Consider the following 18,759-nt stretch of genomic DNA (forward strand, 5'->3'; position numbering starts at 1 on the left):
GGTATATGATAGTAGACAATATGGAAAAGGTAAGTGTGAATACCAGTAGAACAAGGTTATATGGGTTCAAACTGGGAAAAGACAAATATAATACTGAAATGGAGTTTTTTTTTTCTCAGGAAAGACTGATCAAGGGTATGAACTCCTAGATGGGGTAATGAAGACATAATCCCTGGAATTATTTAGCAAAAACACTTGGTGCTACAATATATGGCATGTATGGTATATTTCTGAATGGATAAGATGGGCCAAATGGCTCTTATCTTTATTTATCTTGTGATTTCTCACACAGTCACCTTAGGCCCACATAAATCAGTATAGGCAGCAAACTTGATCATATTTATACATATTCTGAATAGTACAAATAACATTAACCTGAAAGAGACTACAGCCTGCACAAGTCGCTGCCCCATTCAGTCCCTTATTCTGAATAATTCTCCAATAGTGGGACTTAATAGCAATAAATACAGTATCAATGGAAATATGTTCTTAGAGAAGACCCAAAAATGCTTCTACCATTCTGATAACCTTTGAGTTTCTATTTCATGAAATGTTTTTCAATTCCTTTGTAACTACTGACTATACATTGACCCAAGTATGTTACATACTTCAAGCTTTCTTACAGTATTGTGGCGCATGTAAGATAAAATACTATTCATATTTAAGACTAGTCAGGCTGTTTCCAAGTAAGATCCGCTTGTCTTAAAGTAGCAGAAGGATTGTTTTGGCAATGTTTTGCTTCCTTTCTGTTCTGGGATTGTTGCAGCCTCTACTGACTGTGTCTCCCATGTATAAATTCATCATTCTGCCAATAATTATAGCACAAACGGTCTAACTCATATGTTACTAAGTATGATCACAGTCAAATTCTTATCATGGTGGAACAGTCGCAAAATATGATTACAAAAATGTTAGATTGTCAAGTGGGCTTATACCGTGTCGCTTCGCGAGAACATATTGCGCCAAATAAATGTGATTTAGGAGCAAAGCAATAATACAAATGTTACAGCAAATAGGATCCTAGGGCAGGAATGTGAAACTTAATAAGGTGGATTTACAATACATTTTAAAATAATTCATAAATTATAATTTTAAAATATCCTCGCTGTTATTGGAAAATGACCAAAAATTTGTGTTTGTCGTTTACTGTGAACCACTTGAATTAAGCGGGCCGTTTTCCTGCCCTGAACTATTTAAAGGTTTTATAACACCTTTAGTTATTTTGGTTAACAGTTTAATGAAGAGCAGGGTCACATTTGGACAAAACGTACATACTCATTAACGTGAACGAATATTAGCTACACGATCATCTTGCCTCTGGCGATACTACATTTCTTAAAACTCTTCGTCCGTTTTACTAAGCTGTCAAATACAAGGGGTATGCCGTTTGGAAACAAAAATGAACTAGTCAAGGTTTGAAATGATGATATTGATACATAACTCCCGTTTTGCGTCTCCTGTTCGATACGTTTAAGGACATGCAAATTTGAAAGGTGACCGGAGGCTCCGTGCTCCAGTAGGTCTGATTTATCCATGGTAAAATTTTCCTGAAATTTATTCCAAATTAGATTATTATAACGACAAAGGTGTTGTTAAAATATACATAACGTGTTAATAAAATTGAACGTTCCACACTCAGAGTAAAGTATAACTCTTTTCAGTATTTTCGAGGGGTTTTTTTAGGCAAATGCTCCTGAGATTATTCCATGTTGAACTGTTCTGAGACATCAAAATTGCCCTTCTCTTGACAGTTTCCAGCATTATTGCTTTTGTTTCAGATTTCCACTGCCTGCAGTATTTTGGGTTTCTTTAAAATTATTTTAATCCTGGGTTGCAATTAACCTTAAAAATAAATAGAATCACGCTAATTATTACCGAAGATATATTGTACCTAACAGCCAATAGTAAGACATACAGAGCGGAAAACTAGAGCCTTGATTTGATTCCCATGTGACAGCCCTGGCAAATGATCATGAGGGTGCTGGGCTCTATATTCCCCTGACAGGTGGGAATGAATTTGTATTAAACGCTGCCCCGTTAGAGAGAATGAGCGGAGCTGGATTTCTTCCAATTGCTCCGTGTCTTGTTGGGGGTCCGTCCACTCCCGGTGTAATCAGCAAGCCTTCAAGATCGAGCTCTCACTCTCCCACCGCGTAGCCTGCTTCTCCTAAGTGCGACCCCGTGAATCTGAAACCACAATGAAGAGATTTGGAAGCTATCCGTTTTGATCAATCCCTTCAGTCTTCCAGTAGCGCGCTCGCTGTTATCTCCTGCCCAGAATCGAACTGGCAATAGCCCTTCTAGATTTCGTTGTCACCTCCTCTGCCAGCGAGTTCGCGGTGTATTTACTGAGTCCTCAGGCAAGGCTAATCAGTTCTGTAATTATTAAACAGGTAAAGCGGATGGCCCAGAGGGAGGGTTTTTTTGGGTTTTTCCTTTTATTTTGGTTCATTTTGAAAACGAAAAGGTGGAGGGTTAACAAAATGTGTTGGTGTATCAGTGTGCCAAACAGTTCCGTTTTGATCTTTTAACTTGCAAAAAGGCAAGTTGAATAAACTGGAATTAAGATATAGTGTGGAGGTGATAATTGTACTTAATTAAGTCTGTTTTGGAAAACGTTTATTTCATGTGACAAGCAGTATTTTTTCCGGGTGAAATGGTAAGCATGTCATTCTGTTTCAACTGTTTTAGACGGTGCTGCATTTCCGGACAGAGGGAAAAAACAATCTCCAGATTTGCCTGGCAGCTGAAGTCCACGCTAGCTGGAAGGAACTTGTTAGGTACAATTATTGCAATATTGATCCTACAATCTTGCTCCAAAACAGATGGAAGCTAGAATTTATATCAGATAAAACTGCGTATGCATGCGCGATATGTTTGCAAACACTGTTAGCGTATTTTTCCAAATATTGCTGATATTTAACGCTGTTAGAGTTTAACAACAACAATAATTGAGTTAACTTAAAAAGCAAACATGCAATCTATATTTACTATATGATCGAATCATTCGAATGGAAAATGACTCGCGGGCGGTACTTTTCTATGTACATAGCCTAGGAACTATTCCACATATATCCATTGTATAAAAACAAGTTATCGAATGTCACACAGGAACCTGATCAATAGAATTAATGGTCACTGTTTCAAATGTACGGCTCGTCCTTCTTGTTGTTTCCTGATGTGTTCGGTGCAGTTCGAATCGGTAAATTGATTGATTAAGGGTTCCGTGTTCTCCTGTTTCCTAGCTTGGATCGGTCACAGTGACTGACATTTTTTGCTGTCCCTGCCCTTAAAGCCCAATTGACGAGTGATCGAGTCTTGAGGCGGTTAAAGATCTGAAGTGCGCAGGGCTCCCATGATCAAAGCCAAACTCCCCAGCCTAATGTCTTCAGTCGTGGCTCCAGTCCAAGAGTTTAACAGGATGGAGACCAAGAAGGTGGAGCTGATCCTGGTAAAGGAGCAGAATGGCGTTCAGTTCACCAATTCAACTCTGAGCAGATCTCCCCAGCCTTCCGGGGAAGGAGATAGCGAGACCGTGAACAGGGAGACTTGGGCCAAGAAGATCGATTTCCTTCTCTCGGTTGTTGGCTTTGCCGTGGACTTGGCCAATGTCTGGAGATTCCCCTATCTTTGTTATCGCAACGGCGGAGGTAAGAAATCTACACCATCAGTCCCTCTCTGCCTTTCTCGTCTCTCTGAAATCTTTTGACCTCTTCTCTCATGCTCCTCCGAAGAAATCGTGCATCAGCCCTAACCTATGTTAACAATATATCGGATTGTGTGTTTTGACAGCACGCTGATTGGACCACAGTGATAATGACCGTTTGTTAGTTTAGCTTTTTTATCCCAGAGGCTAAATCAAAACTAGGTAGTGTAATCTGACAGTATGTCCCCCCACCCCCTACCCCTTCCAAATCATTTCCCGCCTGCTCCGTGACTGAGGTCAGTTAAATTCCGAGTGTGCTTTCAGTTAATTTATTGAATTAGTAATTGCAAATATAATGAAGTATTTCATTGAGATATCAAAGAATCGGCATGTCTTTGTAACTTAAATGAGTGAATTGACAAAATGAAAACATGCGATTATTCCGTTTGAAGCTCTTTTATCTGCTGGCAAGGACCTATGATTTGTTACAGAACTCCCTTCTCTCCATGTACCATATTGGCGACTTCTGTTTGCAATGCAGTTATTGCTCTGTGACTAAACCCTAAGGACAATGTAATTGTACATCAACAGCTCGAGTCTCCTCGCTGAGGCTGCGCTGCCGTAAGCATGCTATAAGATTCTTTGTTTTCCCCTAGGGGCATTTCTCGTTCCTTATTTGTTCTTTATGTTCATTGCTGGAATGCCACTATTTTATATGGAATTGGCACTGGGACAGTTCAACAGGGAAGGGGCAGCAGGAGTTTGGAAGATCTGCCCCATATTTAAAGGTAAACAGCTCCTTTTGCATTCATTCATTAGGTCTTTTGAAAATGGGGCAAAAATTCAGCTAGGGTTTGCACTCTCGGTCACTTCTTATTGTCCTGTATGAGAGAGTGCACCGTGTGAATGTCGAATAAGGTAGCATGAGGCATTTTTTAAACAGCCTCAAGAACAAGTCTGTCCACACTTAAAGAACGGGTGAAGTTGCTTGTACACTGGAATTATCGTTTAGCGTGAATCAGACATTCAGGAAAGGAGCGAAGAAAACTAGGAAAAATTAAAATTGCACCGTTCCTTTTTTTGCTAGGCCATGTATTCATCCAAACTCTGAAAGGAGGTTTTTACAGTATTATAATTATTAATGCATCCATTAACTGCAGAGCTATTGCTGTTGGAAAGATTCTGGTCTACCCTGTTAAAGCAGATAGCGACGCTAATCTCAAAACTAGATAACCGCGCAATTTTCAATGTTGAAAGTCATATACAGTACTTCATGTCAATGTCCTAATAGATGTTGCGGTTTGAACTGTCACACAGTCCCTCACAATTGTTTTTAGCTTCAGTGTTCTAAACAAAAAAGTACATTTTCTCGGTGCTTTTGTTAAGAAGTGGGAGTATTTCAGAGCAGTTTATCCCGGGGATTGTGGGGAAATCAGACATTGGGGGTGCAAAAGCTCACTGCAGAAACTTGAGTTCAGAGCAAATCGCACATGTTTCTCTGAGGACTTGGCTACGCCCAATGCTAATCTTCTCATATTTCAGCTAAGACATTGTGTCAATAGTTTCATGGTGCAGGCGCACACCCTTCAATATGGGAAGCCCTGTAAGGGATACTCTAAAAACATCCTCCGATCTCTGAAGGAGGAGGGGCATATTAGTGTGGTGGTGAAAAAGTCATATGGGACACTTGCCTTTATCAATCGAGGCATAGATTACAAAAGTAGGGAGGTCATGTTGGAGTTGTATAGAACCTTAACAAAAATAGAATTACCTGGAAAAACTCAGCAGGTCTGGCAGCATCGGCGGAGAAGAAAAGAGTTGACGTTTCGAGTCCTCATGACCCTTCGACAGAACTTGAGTGAGTCCAAGGGGTGAAATAGGATTGTATAGAACCTTGGTGAGGCCACAGCTGGAGTACTGTGTGCAGCTCTGGTCGCCACATTACAGGGAGGGTGTGATTGCACTGGAGGGGGTGCAGAGGAGATTCACCAGGATGTTGCCTGGTGTGAAACACTTAAGTTATGTAGAGAGATTGGATAGACTTGGGTTATTTTCGTTGGAGCAGAGAAGACTGAGGGGTGATCTGATCGAGGTATACAAGATTATGAGGGGAATGGACAGGATGGATAGGGAGCAGCTGTCCTCCCTAGTTGAAGGGTCAGTCACAAGGGGACATAAGTTCAAGGTGAGGGGCAGGAGGTTTAGGGGGGTGTGAGGAAAAACTTTTTTACCCAGAGGGTGGTGACGGTCTGGAATGCAGTGCCTGGGAGGGTGGTGGAAGCTGGTTGCCTTACAACCTTTAAAAAGTACCTGGATGAGCACTTGGCATGTCATAACATTCAAGGCTATAGGCCAAGTGCTGGTAAATGGGATTAGGTAGGTAGGTCAGGTGCTTCTCCCGTGTCAGTGCAGGCACGACGGGCTGAAGGGCCTCTTCTTCACTGTGATTCTGTGATAATGTTGCTGTGTAAAATATTCTTTATAACAGTAGCTGTCAGAAAAGGCTTATTCGATATTTATTACTATCTCTCTTTGCTCAATAGTTTGGCTCTCTAAAATCATCTACAAAGCTTTTGGTTCAAGTTATTTTGCAGGCCTATTGTGATAAATACCAGATACAATAATCTGATGTTGAAATTTATTGAAAAGCATTGGAAGGAGACTCAAAATACCTTCTCGTAATCCTGGTTCTCATCCAATGAGTTTAAGTTTCATTTAAATCAAAGTTATTTTAGAGAATTTTGCATTTGTGAATAAATTTTTATTGTATGTGTATAATGGCATGGATTTACACATTAAGGATCAATATTCCTTGAAAGAACTCCATACATTGTGTCTTTAGCTTTAAATGTTATATTGAAGGAGATGTGGAACATCATAATTTAACACTATTTAATGAAACAAATGGTTTACCACAGCCAATATTCAAATTTACTTCTGTAAATTCTTCTGGTATAGAAGAATAAACAGAAAAGCAAGATGATAAATAAAAAAAACATAATTCCAGTATAAACCTGAGCCATAAGGAAAGGTTTTCTGAGGCATTGTGGAGTTTGAGTAATATTCCTGTAGTGATAGAAGTGCTATGTGTGATGTGCCATATAACAACCACAACACAAATCAATCACACGTGCATGCCCCATCAGAAAGCCTCTGAAGCAATATGAATGTCTCTGAAGTCAAGTTTATTAATGCATATAATAATGGCTAATGATATCCTTGGCAATCAAATAATTAATAATGTTGCATTTGTTAATTCTCTGGAGTGCATCATCATTCATTAAGTGTGCTAGTGGTTGCTATCTGCACTCATTGGTTGCTGCTGGCATTACACAGACCTCAAGTGGAGTAAAATCGTTATAAAGCTGACAGTGTAGATATTATTAAAGCATATGCACTGATATCCTGGTGTGATTTCAAGATAACAATCTAATGTCAGACATCAGTTAATACTTATAGAATACTTACATGATGAACTCGCAGTTCGTAACACTTTTGAAATCCTCAGTTAGATTTCACCCTTGTAATCACTATCCACTATTCTCCATGTTATCAACCTTTGGAGTCACATTTTTTGTATAGTACAATGAGTGGGATTGTCATGATTTTATTTGTATAAGAAATGTTCTTGATTCTACTTTTAAAATAACAATGAAGAGCTACACCAGACATTGATTCTCTGTTATCTGCACAATTATTTTAGGTGTTGGCTTCACAGTTATCCTGATTGCACTGTATGTTGGTTTCTACTACAATGTAATCATCGCCTGGGCTCTCTATTATCTGTTCTCATCCTTTACCATGGAGCTACCCTGGATCCACTGCAACAATAGTTGGAACAGCCCCAATTGCTCTGACTTCACCAGCTTTACCCAGCAAAACACATCCACAAAATATTATGAGTACAAAAGCAACCCTGCAGCTGAATACTATGAGTAAGTAGAAGAGCTGCTCCAGGTATTAGATGCTGTCTTTCATAGCATTACCTTTGCCTAAAAGCAATTTATCCTTTTTATGTTGTAACGCTGGTTCTGATTTGCTAATTCTTCTGGTGTGTGTCATCATTCCTGAAGAGTACCTATAGCATTGGTTGCTAAGGTTATAGTTTCTGCTACTTTGGGATTTTATTACAGGGGAGGTTTAATAGGGAATACAATTCCCAGGCATAAAGTAACTGAAAGTGCCAAGAAGGACACTATCTGCCTGCCCCTGCAATTAAGAAAAAGATGGTGTCAGATAGGTGACTCCTCTATCTCTTGCCATCATAACTTTCCTATTTCTTTCTCTCTCTCACTTTCTTCTGCCTACTTTGTCTTTTCCTTTTTGTCTTTTTCCTTTGTTGTCTCTTGTTCTCTCTAGGCTTAATATTTTTATGGTCATTGTTCCTCTCTAGTTCACTTTCTTGTTTCTTCTAAGCTTTAAATACATCACTCTTCTTGCAGCATTTTTCTCTTTTGCCTTCTCTTCCTCTCTCTCTTTCTTGTTTTCTCTGTTTAATAATGTTTTCATGATCATCGTTCCTCTGCACTTCAGTTTCTTGTTCCTTCTAAACTTTAACTATATCATTCCATTTCCCTTCTTCTTCCTGTGACTAAACAATTTTAAAAGCAAGGCTCATCACATGATTCCTAACTTTAACTCACAAATTTGGCAAAAATTCAATCAAAAGAAAAATCTATGATTCTAAGTTGTCAATCAAATTGTTTTCATTATTTCATTTAAGGCGTTTGTGAAAGGTTTAAAAATTCCTACCGTATGTGCTTATAGGTATGTGACAAATATAATTGGACTGGATCTTGTTGAAGCGGGGCATCTTGCAGCAAGCAAGCCCCATTAGTTAAACCTTTCTCTGCTGCTCAAACATTTTTGCACCATAACTTGCTGGAAGTGCAAGCTGATAACAACACGATGAGAGCAACTGGGACCTCAATGAATAGCAGGACCGAGTATATCTCTGCAACCAATAAGATTTAAGGATTGAAGAAGAAATTCAGAAGGGGTATGAATTAGAGTCAGATAAGGTACTGAAAGAGAAATACAGAGAGTGAAAGAAAGATAGAACTAAGAGAGAGAAAAAAGTGGGAAAAAGGTGTAATGTTTAAAACTTCTAAGAGCAATTTAACAAGTGACTGCACAGTTTAAATTGTTCAATTTCTGAAACAGAGAATAGATGATATTGCATTAGCAATTATCACATTGTTAAAAAGGAATCACCAGGCCTAACTTTCTGTGGCTAGTTTAATGGGCAATTAATTCATATGTGAACCCTGTAAGTTCTTAAAAACAATGTGTAGGCAAGAACGAGATGTCATTTTGTGTGAAACAAATAGAGGACCAGGGTAAGTAGATCAACAAATTCTGCAAATTCACAATTTATGGCATGTCTGTTAAACCACCGATTTTGATGGTTGATTTGCACTTTAATAATGGTATGCATCGTTAACACAATGTTATTTTTCCGGTAAGATCCCGCCCTTAAAGGAAGATTCTATTTAACAATGGATGAACCCAAGATTTGGGATTAGAGGTCAGTTTCCCATTTGTATATGAAGATGCAGAGAGTTTCCAAAATATTGACCTTTATCTGTGCCCAAAGAAGTTTCTTGGCTGCATTAGCTTCAAATGTCACCTGTCAACATTCACAATGATAGACAGAACTGATTAACTTCCCACTAATTTTTGAGTTGATCTCTGATTTCAAAAGACAAGAGCATGGGAAATATTTTCTCTCCATGGTGCCATGCAGAATTGGGTGGGGTAGCAGAGAAAAATTAACAAAATTTCAGGCAGTGATGTTCACCATTAGCCTCACTGCCCAACCTCAGTTTTCTTCTCACTGCCTCACCTTTCACAGTTGGCAGTACCTTTCATTTTACTTAAAAAATGTGAAACTTCAAATATTTGCACTTCAATATGAATTTTTCTGGTGTTATATTTTGAATGCATTTTATTTGTTGGAAAGGTACATTGATACTTCAGGCTTGTTATCATGTCTAGGAATGCAGTGCAGCACTGGGAATAGTACATGGTGAATAATTGAAGCATGATATGTAGCCTAAAGTACTCACAGTTCATTCGGGTTGGGAATGGGAAGGGGTAAAAGTCATGTTATTTAGGGCTACTGTTCTTATCTGATATAGGTAGCATACTTTCTACTCAGTCTGATTTCATCTTCTAGTAACTAATTTGATTACTGTTCAGGGAGAAGTGTTGTGCCAATTAACCCTTCAGAACTGCATCCCATAAAACTTGATATTTTCCAGTACTAGCTGGAAGCCAAACATTATCCATTCAGATTACAGAGTGCTCCATAAATGTCTCCACCACATATTTATTGTCTGTGGGGAGATCTCCTTGTTTCTCCAATTCTGGCCTTGTATTTCCTGACATTTATCACTCCACCATTGGCGACCATCTAAGCTCTGAACTTCCCCCCACTAAAACTATTCACCTTTAAGACTCTCCTTAAAACCGACTTGTTTGGTTATCTGCTTGATATATCCCCTTATGCCCCTTATGTCATGGTGTCTGAATATATTCTTGTGAAGGGCCTTGGGAAGTTTATTGCATTAAAGGCACCGTTTAAATGCAAATTGTTGTTTTTGGGAAGTGCAGCCTCTCTTAGTAAGTAGTGAGAGTTGAATTAGCTGCATTCTGTGGGGTGCAGTAAACATGGTACTGGATCTGCCAGGACAATAAGAGCAGTCATTGACTCAATGGCTTCTTGTACTGCCACCCAGTGTAGTTAAACCTGCAACATATCTGGAGTATATGCAGGAGGGTTTGCCTACTGGCTACAGCTGATTCAGTAGTTAGAGAAACACTGTTACCTTGTTTTCTGTCCTTCCAGCTTTGCTGGGTTTTTTACCCTGACTTCTCAATAAATAACACTGAAAGCATCTTCAATTAAAGCAAAACTAATCCAGAATTTCCCCCATCTATGGTTTATAAAGTACAGTTTTCATTCCTTGGCTGTTAATATAGTACACGGTGTAGGGTGTTGTAGTGCTAGTGTCACTGGACTAGGAATCCAAAGGCTCAGGCTAATGCCCTGGCAGCATAGGTTTAAGTTCCACCATGGCAGCTGGTGGAATTTAAATTTAACTGATTAATTCAATTGATTAATAAAAATCTGGAATTCAATGCTATTCTCAGTAAGGGTGCCATGAAATATAATCAATTTTCGTAAAAACCCATCTGGTTCACTAATGTCCTTTAGGGTAGGAAATCTGCCATCTTTACCTTGTGTGGCCTACATAGTACTCCAGACTCTCAGCAAGCCAACCAAAGGCCTAGCAAGCCACTCAGTTCTGCAAAATAGCTACAGAAAAGTCAAAAAGGAATAAATCTGGGGATGGGCCACCGAGCATTGACTTAGGCAATGGAAATGACAACAGCACACACAGCTGTGTCGACCCTCGACAAAGTCCTCCCTACTAACATCTAGACTTGCACTAAATTGAGAGAGCTGTCCCATAGATCAGTCAAGCAACAAACTGACACAATCATACTCACTGAATCATACCTTATAGCCAATGTCCCAAACTGCACCATCACCATTCCTGGGTATGTCCTGCCCCATCATCAGAAAAGGCCCAGCAGAGGCAGTGGGACAGTGGAGAGGGTGTTGCCCTGGGAGTCCTCAACATCCATGAAGCCCAATGGCATCAGGTCAAATATGGGCAAGAAAATTTCCTACTGATTACCACCTACCACCATCCCTCAGCAGATGAGAGATGCACTCCTTCATGTTGAACCGCATGGAGGAAGCACTGGGCGCAATGTACTCTGGTTGAGGGCTTTCAATGTCCATCATCAAGACTGACTCAGTGGCACAATTATTGACCAAGCTGGCCGGGTCCTAAAGGACATAGCTGCTAGATTGGGGCTGTGGCAGGAGGTGAGGGAACCAACAAAATGAAAAAACCTACTAGATATTGTCCTCATCAATCTAACTGTCTCAGATGCATCTGTCTATGACAATGTGGTTGGGAACGACCACTACACAGTCCTTGTGAAGATGAAGTCCTGCCTTTATACTGAGGATACCCTCTATCATATTGTGTGACACTACCACATGCTAAATGGGATAGATTTTGAACAGATTTAGCAACTCAAGACTGGGCATCCATGAGGCGCTGTGGGCCACCAGCATCAGCAGAACTTTTTCAACCACAATCTGTAACGTAATGGACTGGCATATCTCCCACTCCACCATTATCACCAAGCCAGGGAATCAACCCTAGTTCAATAATGAGTGCAGGAGGGCATGTCGGGAGCAGCACCAGACATCTAAAAATAAGGGGTCAACCTGATGAAGCTAGAACACATGACTACTTGCATGCCAAATAGTGGAAGCTGCATGCAATAGACAGAGCTAAACAATCCACAACCAACAGATCAAATCTAATGCCCTGCAGTCCTGCCACATCCGGTCGTGAATGATGCTGGACAATTGAACAATTAGGTGGAGGAGGAGACACCACAAATACTCCCATTCTCAATGATGGGGAGCTCAGAACATCAGTGCAAAAGATGAGGCTGAAACATTTGCAACCATCTTCAGCCAGAAGTGTCGAGTGGATGATCCATCTCAGCCTCCTCCTAATGTCCCCAGCATCACAGATGCCAGTCTTCAGCCAATTTGATTCACTCCACATGAAGTGAAGAATTGGATGAATGCGCTGGATACAGCTAAGCCTATGGGTCTTGACAACATTCCCGCAATAGTATTGAAAAATTATGCTTAAAAACTAGCTGCACCCCCTAACCAAGCTGTCCCAGCACAGCCACAACATTAGCATCAACTTGACAATAAGAAACATTGCCCAGGTAGGTCCTTTCCACCAAATGTAGGACAAATCCAATCCAGTTAATTACTCCTCGTCAGCCTCCACTCAATTATCTGCAAAGTGATGGAAGGTGTCATCGATAGTGCTATCAAGTAGCACTTACATAGCAATAATCTAATCACCGATGCTCAGTTTGGATTCCGCCAGGGCTGCTCAGTTCCTGACCTCATTACAGTCTTGGTCCAAATATGGAGAAAGGATCTGAACTCAAGAGGGGAGATGAGAGTGACAGCCCTTGACATCAAGGAATACTTGACTGAGTGTGGCATCAAGGAGTCCTGGCAAAATTGAAGTCAATGGGAATTGGGGTGGAAACATCCACTGGTTGGAGTCACACCTAGCACAAAGGAATACAGTTGTGGTTGTTGGAGACCAACTATCTCAGTCCCAGAGTTTCTCAGGATAATGCCCCAGCATCTTCAGCTGCTTCATCAATGACCTTCGCTCCATCATAAGGTCAGAAGTGGGATGTTCACTTATGATTTTACAATGTTCAGCACCATTCATAACTCCTCAGATACTGAATCTATCCATGTCCATGTGCAGAAAGACATAGACAATATTCAGGCTTGAGTTAGTAAGTGATGAATAACATTCACACCGCACAAGTACCAGGCAATGATCATCCCCAACAAGAGAGATTCTAACCATCTCCCCTTGACATTCAATGGCATTACCATCACTGATTCCCCCACTATCAACAGCCTGGAGGCTACCATTGACCAGAAACTGAACTGGACCAGCCACATAAATACTATGGCTACAAGAGCAGGTCAGAGATTAGGAATCCTGACTCCCCAAAGTCTGTCAACTAACGACAAGGCACAAGTCAGGAGTGTGATGGAATACTCTGCACTTGCATGGTGAGTGCAACTCCAACAACATTCAAGAACATCATCCAGGACAAGCAACCCGCTTGATTGTCACCCCATCCACCAGTGTAAACATTCACTTCCTCCACCACTGACACACAGTGGCAGCAGTGTGCATCATCAAACAAGATGCACTGCAGCTACTTGCCAAGCCTCCTTCAACAGCATCTTCCAAACCCATGACCACTACCATCTAGAAGGACAAAGGCAACAAACTCTTGGGAACACCACCATCTGCAAGTTCTGCTTCAAGCCACATACCATCCTATATCACCGTTCCTTCACTGTCACTGGGTCAAAATCCTGGAACTTCCTCCCTAAAAAGCACTGTGGGTGTACTTGCACCACATGGACTGCAGCGGTTCAAGAAGGCAGCTCATCACCACCTTCTCAAGGGCAATAAATGCTGCCCTAGTCAGCGATGCCCATATCCCATGAAAGAATTAAAAAAACACATTCAGACTGTACAAATCATACAATCTCAGCACTGTTACTAAATGCTGTAGAATTCACCTGTTGGACAAAATTACAACTTCCATCGTCTCACAGACAGTTTGTTGGAGACCGGACAAACTGTGTTTCTTGGCTCTGGTGCTGAATGCAATTATCTAGTTTTATGAGAGAACTCAGCCTGGCAACCAGTCATTTTACGTTGCATTTGAAACACAATAGCTTTGTACGAAATTAAGTGGCTTCAAGCTCATTATAAGTAGTGGGACAGAAGTGCTGACATTGTCTTCTCCCATAGAAAATATTGCAAGCATAAGTTTGTTAAATGCTAATTTTGCTCAACAAAAAGGTACAGTTTTGCCATCATCCATGCTAAGGCAGAGACAAATGTAGCATAAAGGATATGCAACAGGCCCAAAATTGCACAATTCTGCTCCCAGTATGCTTTCAAGTGAAAAATAAAATGACTGAATATTGAGCTGTGTTCTCCCAGCATGGAGTCCCATTTGAACAGAGTGCAGGTCAGAATGGCCAGTCTGTAATGCCCTCAGTTTTTCATCCATTGATTTATGGCTGCAAAATCAGGAGCGATGTGCTTTGGACATGCTGATCTCTGCCTGATTTTCCAATTAGTGTTCTTATCAAGATTGGAAGTGGAGTTTTGCAATTTTGGGATACACTCTAATACATCCTGATGAAAAACACCTTGTACCAATTTATTATTTGAGGACTGACTTTACGAACGTGCGCTACTAGCGATGAGGTTTACCCTTTGGCTGCAGATATCATGCAATCATGGATGCGACACCCATGATTTTAATTTTGAAATACAAGAAATTATTAGGTTTGCACATATGATTCCCTGATAGTTCCTTAGCTCATGATCATAAAATTAATCTTATGATCCAGCAGCATGATGTTAAAAAAGGCTTTTTACAGACTCTTGTGATTGAGATGCAGCAAGTTCGTTGATTCAGATGCATAGGTAATATTCCCAGCTCTTCCACCCTCAGTAACAGCAGTATGTGCCATCTACAAGATGCATTGCAGAACTCATGAAGGCTTTTTTGACAACATGTTCCAAACCCGCAACCTCTACTACCTTGAAGGGCAAGGGCAGCAGATGCATGGGAACACCACCACCTGAAAGTTCCCCTCCAAACCACATATCATCCTGACTTGGAAATATATCATCGTTCCTTCACTTTCACTGGGTCAAAACCCTGGAACTCCCTTCCTAACAGCCTCCTGTGGCCTAAGAAGGTGGCTCACCACCACCTTCTTAAGGGTAGTTAGGAATGGCAATAAATGCTGGCCTAGCCAGCGATGCCTGCGCTCTGTGAAAGAATGAAAAAAAACCTGTGTAATCATTCAAAAATTCTGACCTCTTTTGTTTTTCCAATTTTCACTTATCTGCCATTTACCGCTATGCCTTCAGCTGCTTAGATCTTAAGCACTGGAATACCCTTTCTAGACCTTTCCACCTCTCTACTTTTCTCTCCCTTTTTTAGATGTTCCTTAAAGCTTACCTTTGACCAAGCTTTTGTTTTGCTGCAGGTGCTATATAAAAGCAACTGAAAGTGGCCGCCTGAATAAGTGTTAGCTTCCTGCTACAGAAATTGATTTCGTAGTTGTGACTGGGGTGTGAGTCATAAGCTCTGTATAACAGCAGACAAAGTTTGCTACTGCAAAGTGTGGGGAAGCACAAAGTGACCTGAGAACAGAGTGCTTCATGAACCGAATGCTTAGTTGGAAATTTGGCACTGAGGGGGAGGTCCTCCTGTTCATTCTTTTTGTTTTACCTTCAGTAGCTGGTGAGTCTTCTTTTTTGTTTCCAAGCTTGGAAACTGTAACCTGTCATTGCTTTAACTATCTAAATTAGTAAATAATTGAATAATTAAATGAGTAAGGTTAAAGAGACATGGCAAAGCTGGTGGTGTGTCATGAATGTGACATATGGAAATCTATGAAAAGCATTACGTTGATAGATTGATGAAGATTGGGTTGTTGTCCTTACAGAAGAGAAGGTTGAAAAGTTTTCAAAATCATGAAGGATCTCCTTCTTCCTGCCAGATTAAATTCTCTCCCACCAAAAGCATCTTGTGGGATGGTATTAAATTCCACCCAAAGAGGGATATAGATAAGTTAAGTAACTGGGCAAAAATTTGACAGATGGATATAAAATTGGAAAATGTGAGACTATCCGCTTTGGTAGGAAGAATAGAAAAGCAAAATATTAGTTGAGAGGCTACAGAATGCTGTGGAACCGAAAGATCTGGGTGTCCTTGTACATGAATCACAAAATGTACAGCAAGTAATTAGAGAGACAAATGGAATGTTGGCCTTTATTGTGAGGGGTATGGACTATAAAAGCAGGTAAGTCATGCTACAACTGTAACCTCAACATAGCTACAACTATAACCATTAGTGAGACCACACCTAGAACTCTATACACTTTTGGTCTCCCTATTTAAGGAGGGATATACTTACATTGAGAATAGTTCAGAAGGCTGATTGCTGGGGTGAAGAATCTTATGAGGAATGGCTGAGCAGATTGAGCTCATTAGAGTTTAGAAGAATGAGAGGTGATCGTATTGAAACTCTCACACACACACACTCTCAAACACACACACTCTCACACTCTCACACACACTCACACACACTCACACACACACACCCGGTAGCAAGTGCCTTCGCCCTTACCCAGGTCCTGTGGCCTCACTCCCTTGCCTCCCTGGCCCGGCAGCCTCTCTCTCTCTCTCTTCCCTGGGCCCTTCAGTACCTTCTGTCTCTTCCCCACATGCATGCGAAAGAGCGCATGGATCTCCCTGAGGCAAAGTGCAGCCTCAGGGACATCAGCTCAGATTTGAAACCTCAAATAAACATGAGAAAAAAATTTCACTGCCATGTTCCCTCATGTGACACTGTCACATGAGCTGGGATATGTCCATAACTTTTATTTTGAAATATTCAGAGATTTTTAAATCACTCATGAAACCGCATCCTGCCCATGGATGAGGCTTCATGTTTTTTCAGAAGCCTGTCTGGGCTCCAGGCCTGCCCGACAACCTTAAGGTTGGATGGGCAGGTCCATTAATGATTTCAATTCATTTTTTAATGGCATTAATAGGCCATTAACAGGTCGGCGGACACGCAGTCGACCTGGCTGTGCGCCCACTGACCAGAAAATCTAAATGATGTGGGGTGACATCAGGACGCACACCCGATGTCATCCCGTGTCATTTTACACGTTGGCGAGTGCCCCCCCCCCACTTCACCAAGCAGAAGATTCTGCCCACAGAATAGCTTCAAGGACCACAATGGGCTGTGGCTTGGACAAGTCTGCTTTAGTGCCATTAGTTTGCTTGGTACTTTTTCTCCTGTAATAGTTTTTGTTTTAAGTCACTCCTCCCATTTTACCCCTTGAATTTCTACTGGCTTTTAGTGTCTTCAGCAGTGAAGACAGATGAAAATATTTGAGGCAAAAGTCGCTTCCATTTCCTTGTTTCATGTTATTAATTCCCTAACCTTGTCCTTTAAGGGACCAACATTTACTTCAGCTGCTCTCTTCCTTTTTATTTATTTGTATAAGCTCTTACTGTCTGTATTGATATTTTATTGCCCGTTTACTCTGATATTCTGATTTCTCCCTATTTACTAGTTTATAGTCATACTTTGCTGGTTTCTAAAATTTTCCCAACCTTCTTGGCCTACCACTAATCTCAGCAATGTATGTCTATTCTTTCAATTTGCTACCATCCTTGGCTTCCTTCACCACAGTTGGTTCATGATTCTTGTAGTTTTTCTTTCTCAATAGAATATATCTCTGTTGAGAGTGATAAATTATCTTCTTAAATGTCTGCCACTCCTTATCTATCATCTAACTTTTTAACTTATTTCTCAGTCCACTTTAGCCAACTCTGTCTTCATATCTTTGTAATTGCCTTTATTTAAGTTTAAGACACTAATTTCATACCCACATTTCTCACCTTCAAACTGAATGTCAAGTTCTGTCATGGTATTATCAATCTTGCCTCAAGGATTCTTTACCATAAAATTATTAATTAATACCATATCACTACACGCAACCAGATTTAAAATAACCTGTTCTCTGGTTGCTTCCACAATGTATTGTTTTAAGAAACTGTCCTGATTACATTCTATGAACTTATCCTTGAGGCCACCTTTGCCAATTTGATTTGTTCAATTTATATGAAGATTAAAATCACCCACAATTACTGCAGTATCTTTCTTACAAGCCCATTGTTAGGGAGCCTAAAAACTACTCCCATCAGTGACTTATTTCCTTTGCTATTTCCTAGATCCACCCAAACTGATTTTGCATCTTGATCCTCCTGGACAATATAATTTCTCACTACTGTACTGATCCCATCCTTTATTAATAGAGCTACCTCACCTTTCCTTTTTTCTTATCCTTTTGAAATACCAAATACTCTTGAATACTCAGTTCCTAGTCTTAGTCACTTTGTAGCCATGTCTTTGTAATGGCTATCAAATGTTAGAATCATATCTCTCAGGACTGAAGTTTTATTTTATAAAATGGAAGGATTTGGCATGATCTGGACATGTGGAAGCTAACCAGGATTTTTTTTTAAACAAGGTCATAAGTTCATCTTGGAACAGTAAACAAACAGTTTAAGAAATCACCTGACCTATATGGTACTTGAGAAGGAGTTGTTTGTACGTGTTGAACTGCAAAAACTTTCATTAATGAAAAACTGGAAGACAAACGGCAATCACATAGGAGAGGAAAAAACTTAAGTTGTGAACCAGGTTGTTTTGAAGGCAGTTTTTTTTTGGAGAACAAGTTGAGGAAAAAAGGCTACCTTGACTGGCTCCCTCTTTCTACCGTACTTAAAGGGGTTTTGCAGCATCCGCCCCTGTTTGCGCTCATATAATCAAAAACAGATAAGAGAAA

At 40.4% G+C, this 18,759-nt stretch overlaps 1 protein-coding gene across 1 annotated transcript in view; it reads left to right on the top strand.

Moving 5' to 3' along the window:
- The first annotated feature begins 3,355 nt into the window (after nt 1–3,355).
- slc6a3 (solute carrier family 6 member 3) overlaps nt 3,356–18,759 on the top strand; it is a 108,054-nt gene continuing 92,650 nt past the window's right edge. Inside the window, exons 1-3 of the mRNA XM_041184285.1 lie at nt 3,356–3,650; nt 4,303–4,434; nt 7,350–7,581. Coding sequence (XP_041040219.1) covers nt 3,356–3,650; nt 4,303–4,434; nt 7,350–7,581 — 659 coding nt within the window. The remainder of the gene's footprint in view (nt 3,651–4,302; nt 4,435–7,349; nt 7,582–18,759) is intronic.

The sequence above is a fragment of the Carcharodon carcharias genome, chromosome 3, assembly GCF_017639515.1.
Source record: "Carcharodon carcharias isolate sCarCar2 chromosome 3, sCarCar2.pri, whole genome shotgun sequence".
NCBI classification, from domain to species: Eukaryota; Metazoa; Chordata; class Chondrichthyes; order Lamniformes; family Lamnidae; genus Carcharodon; species Carcharodon carcharias.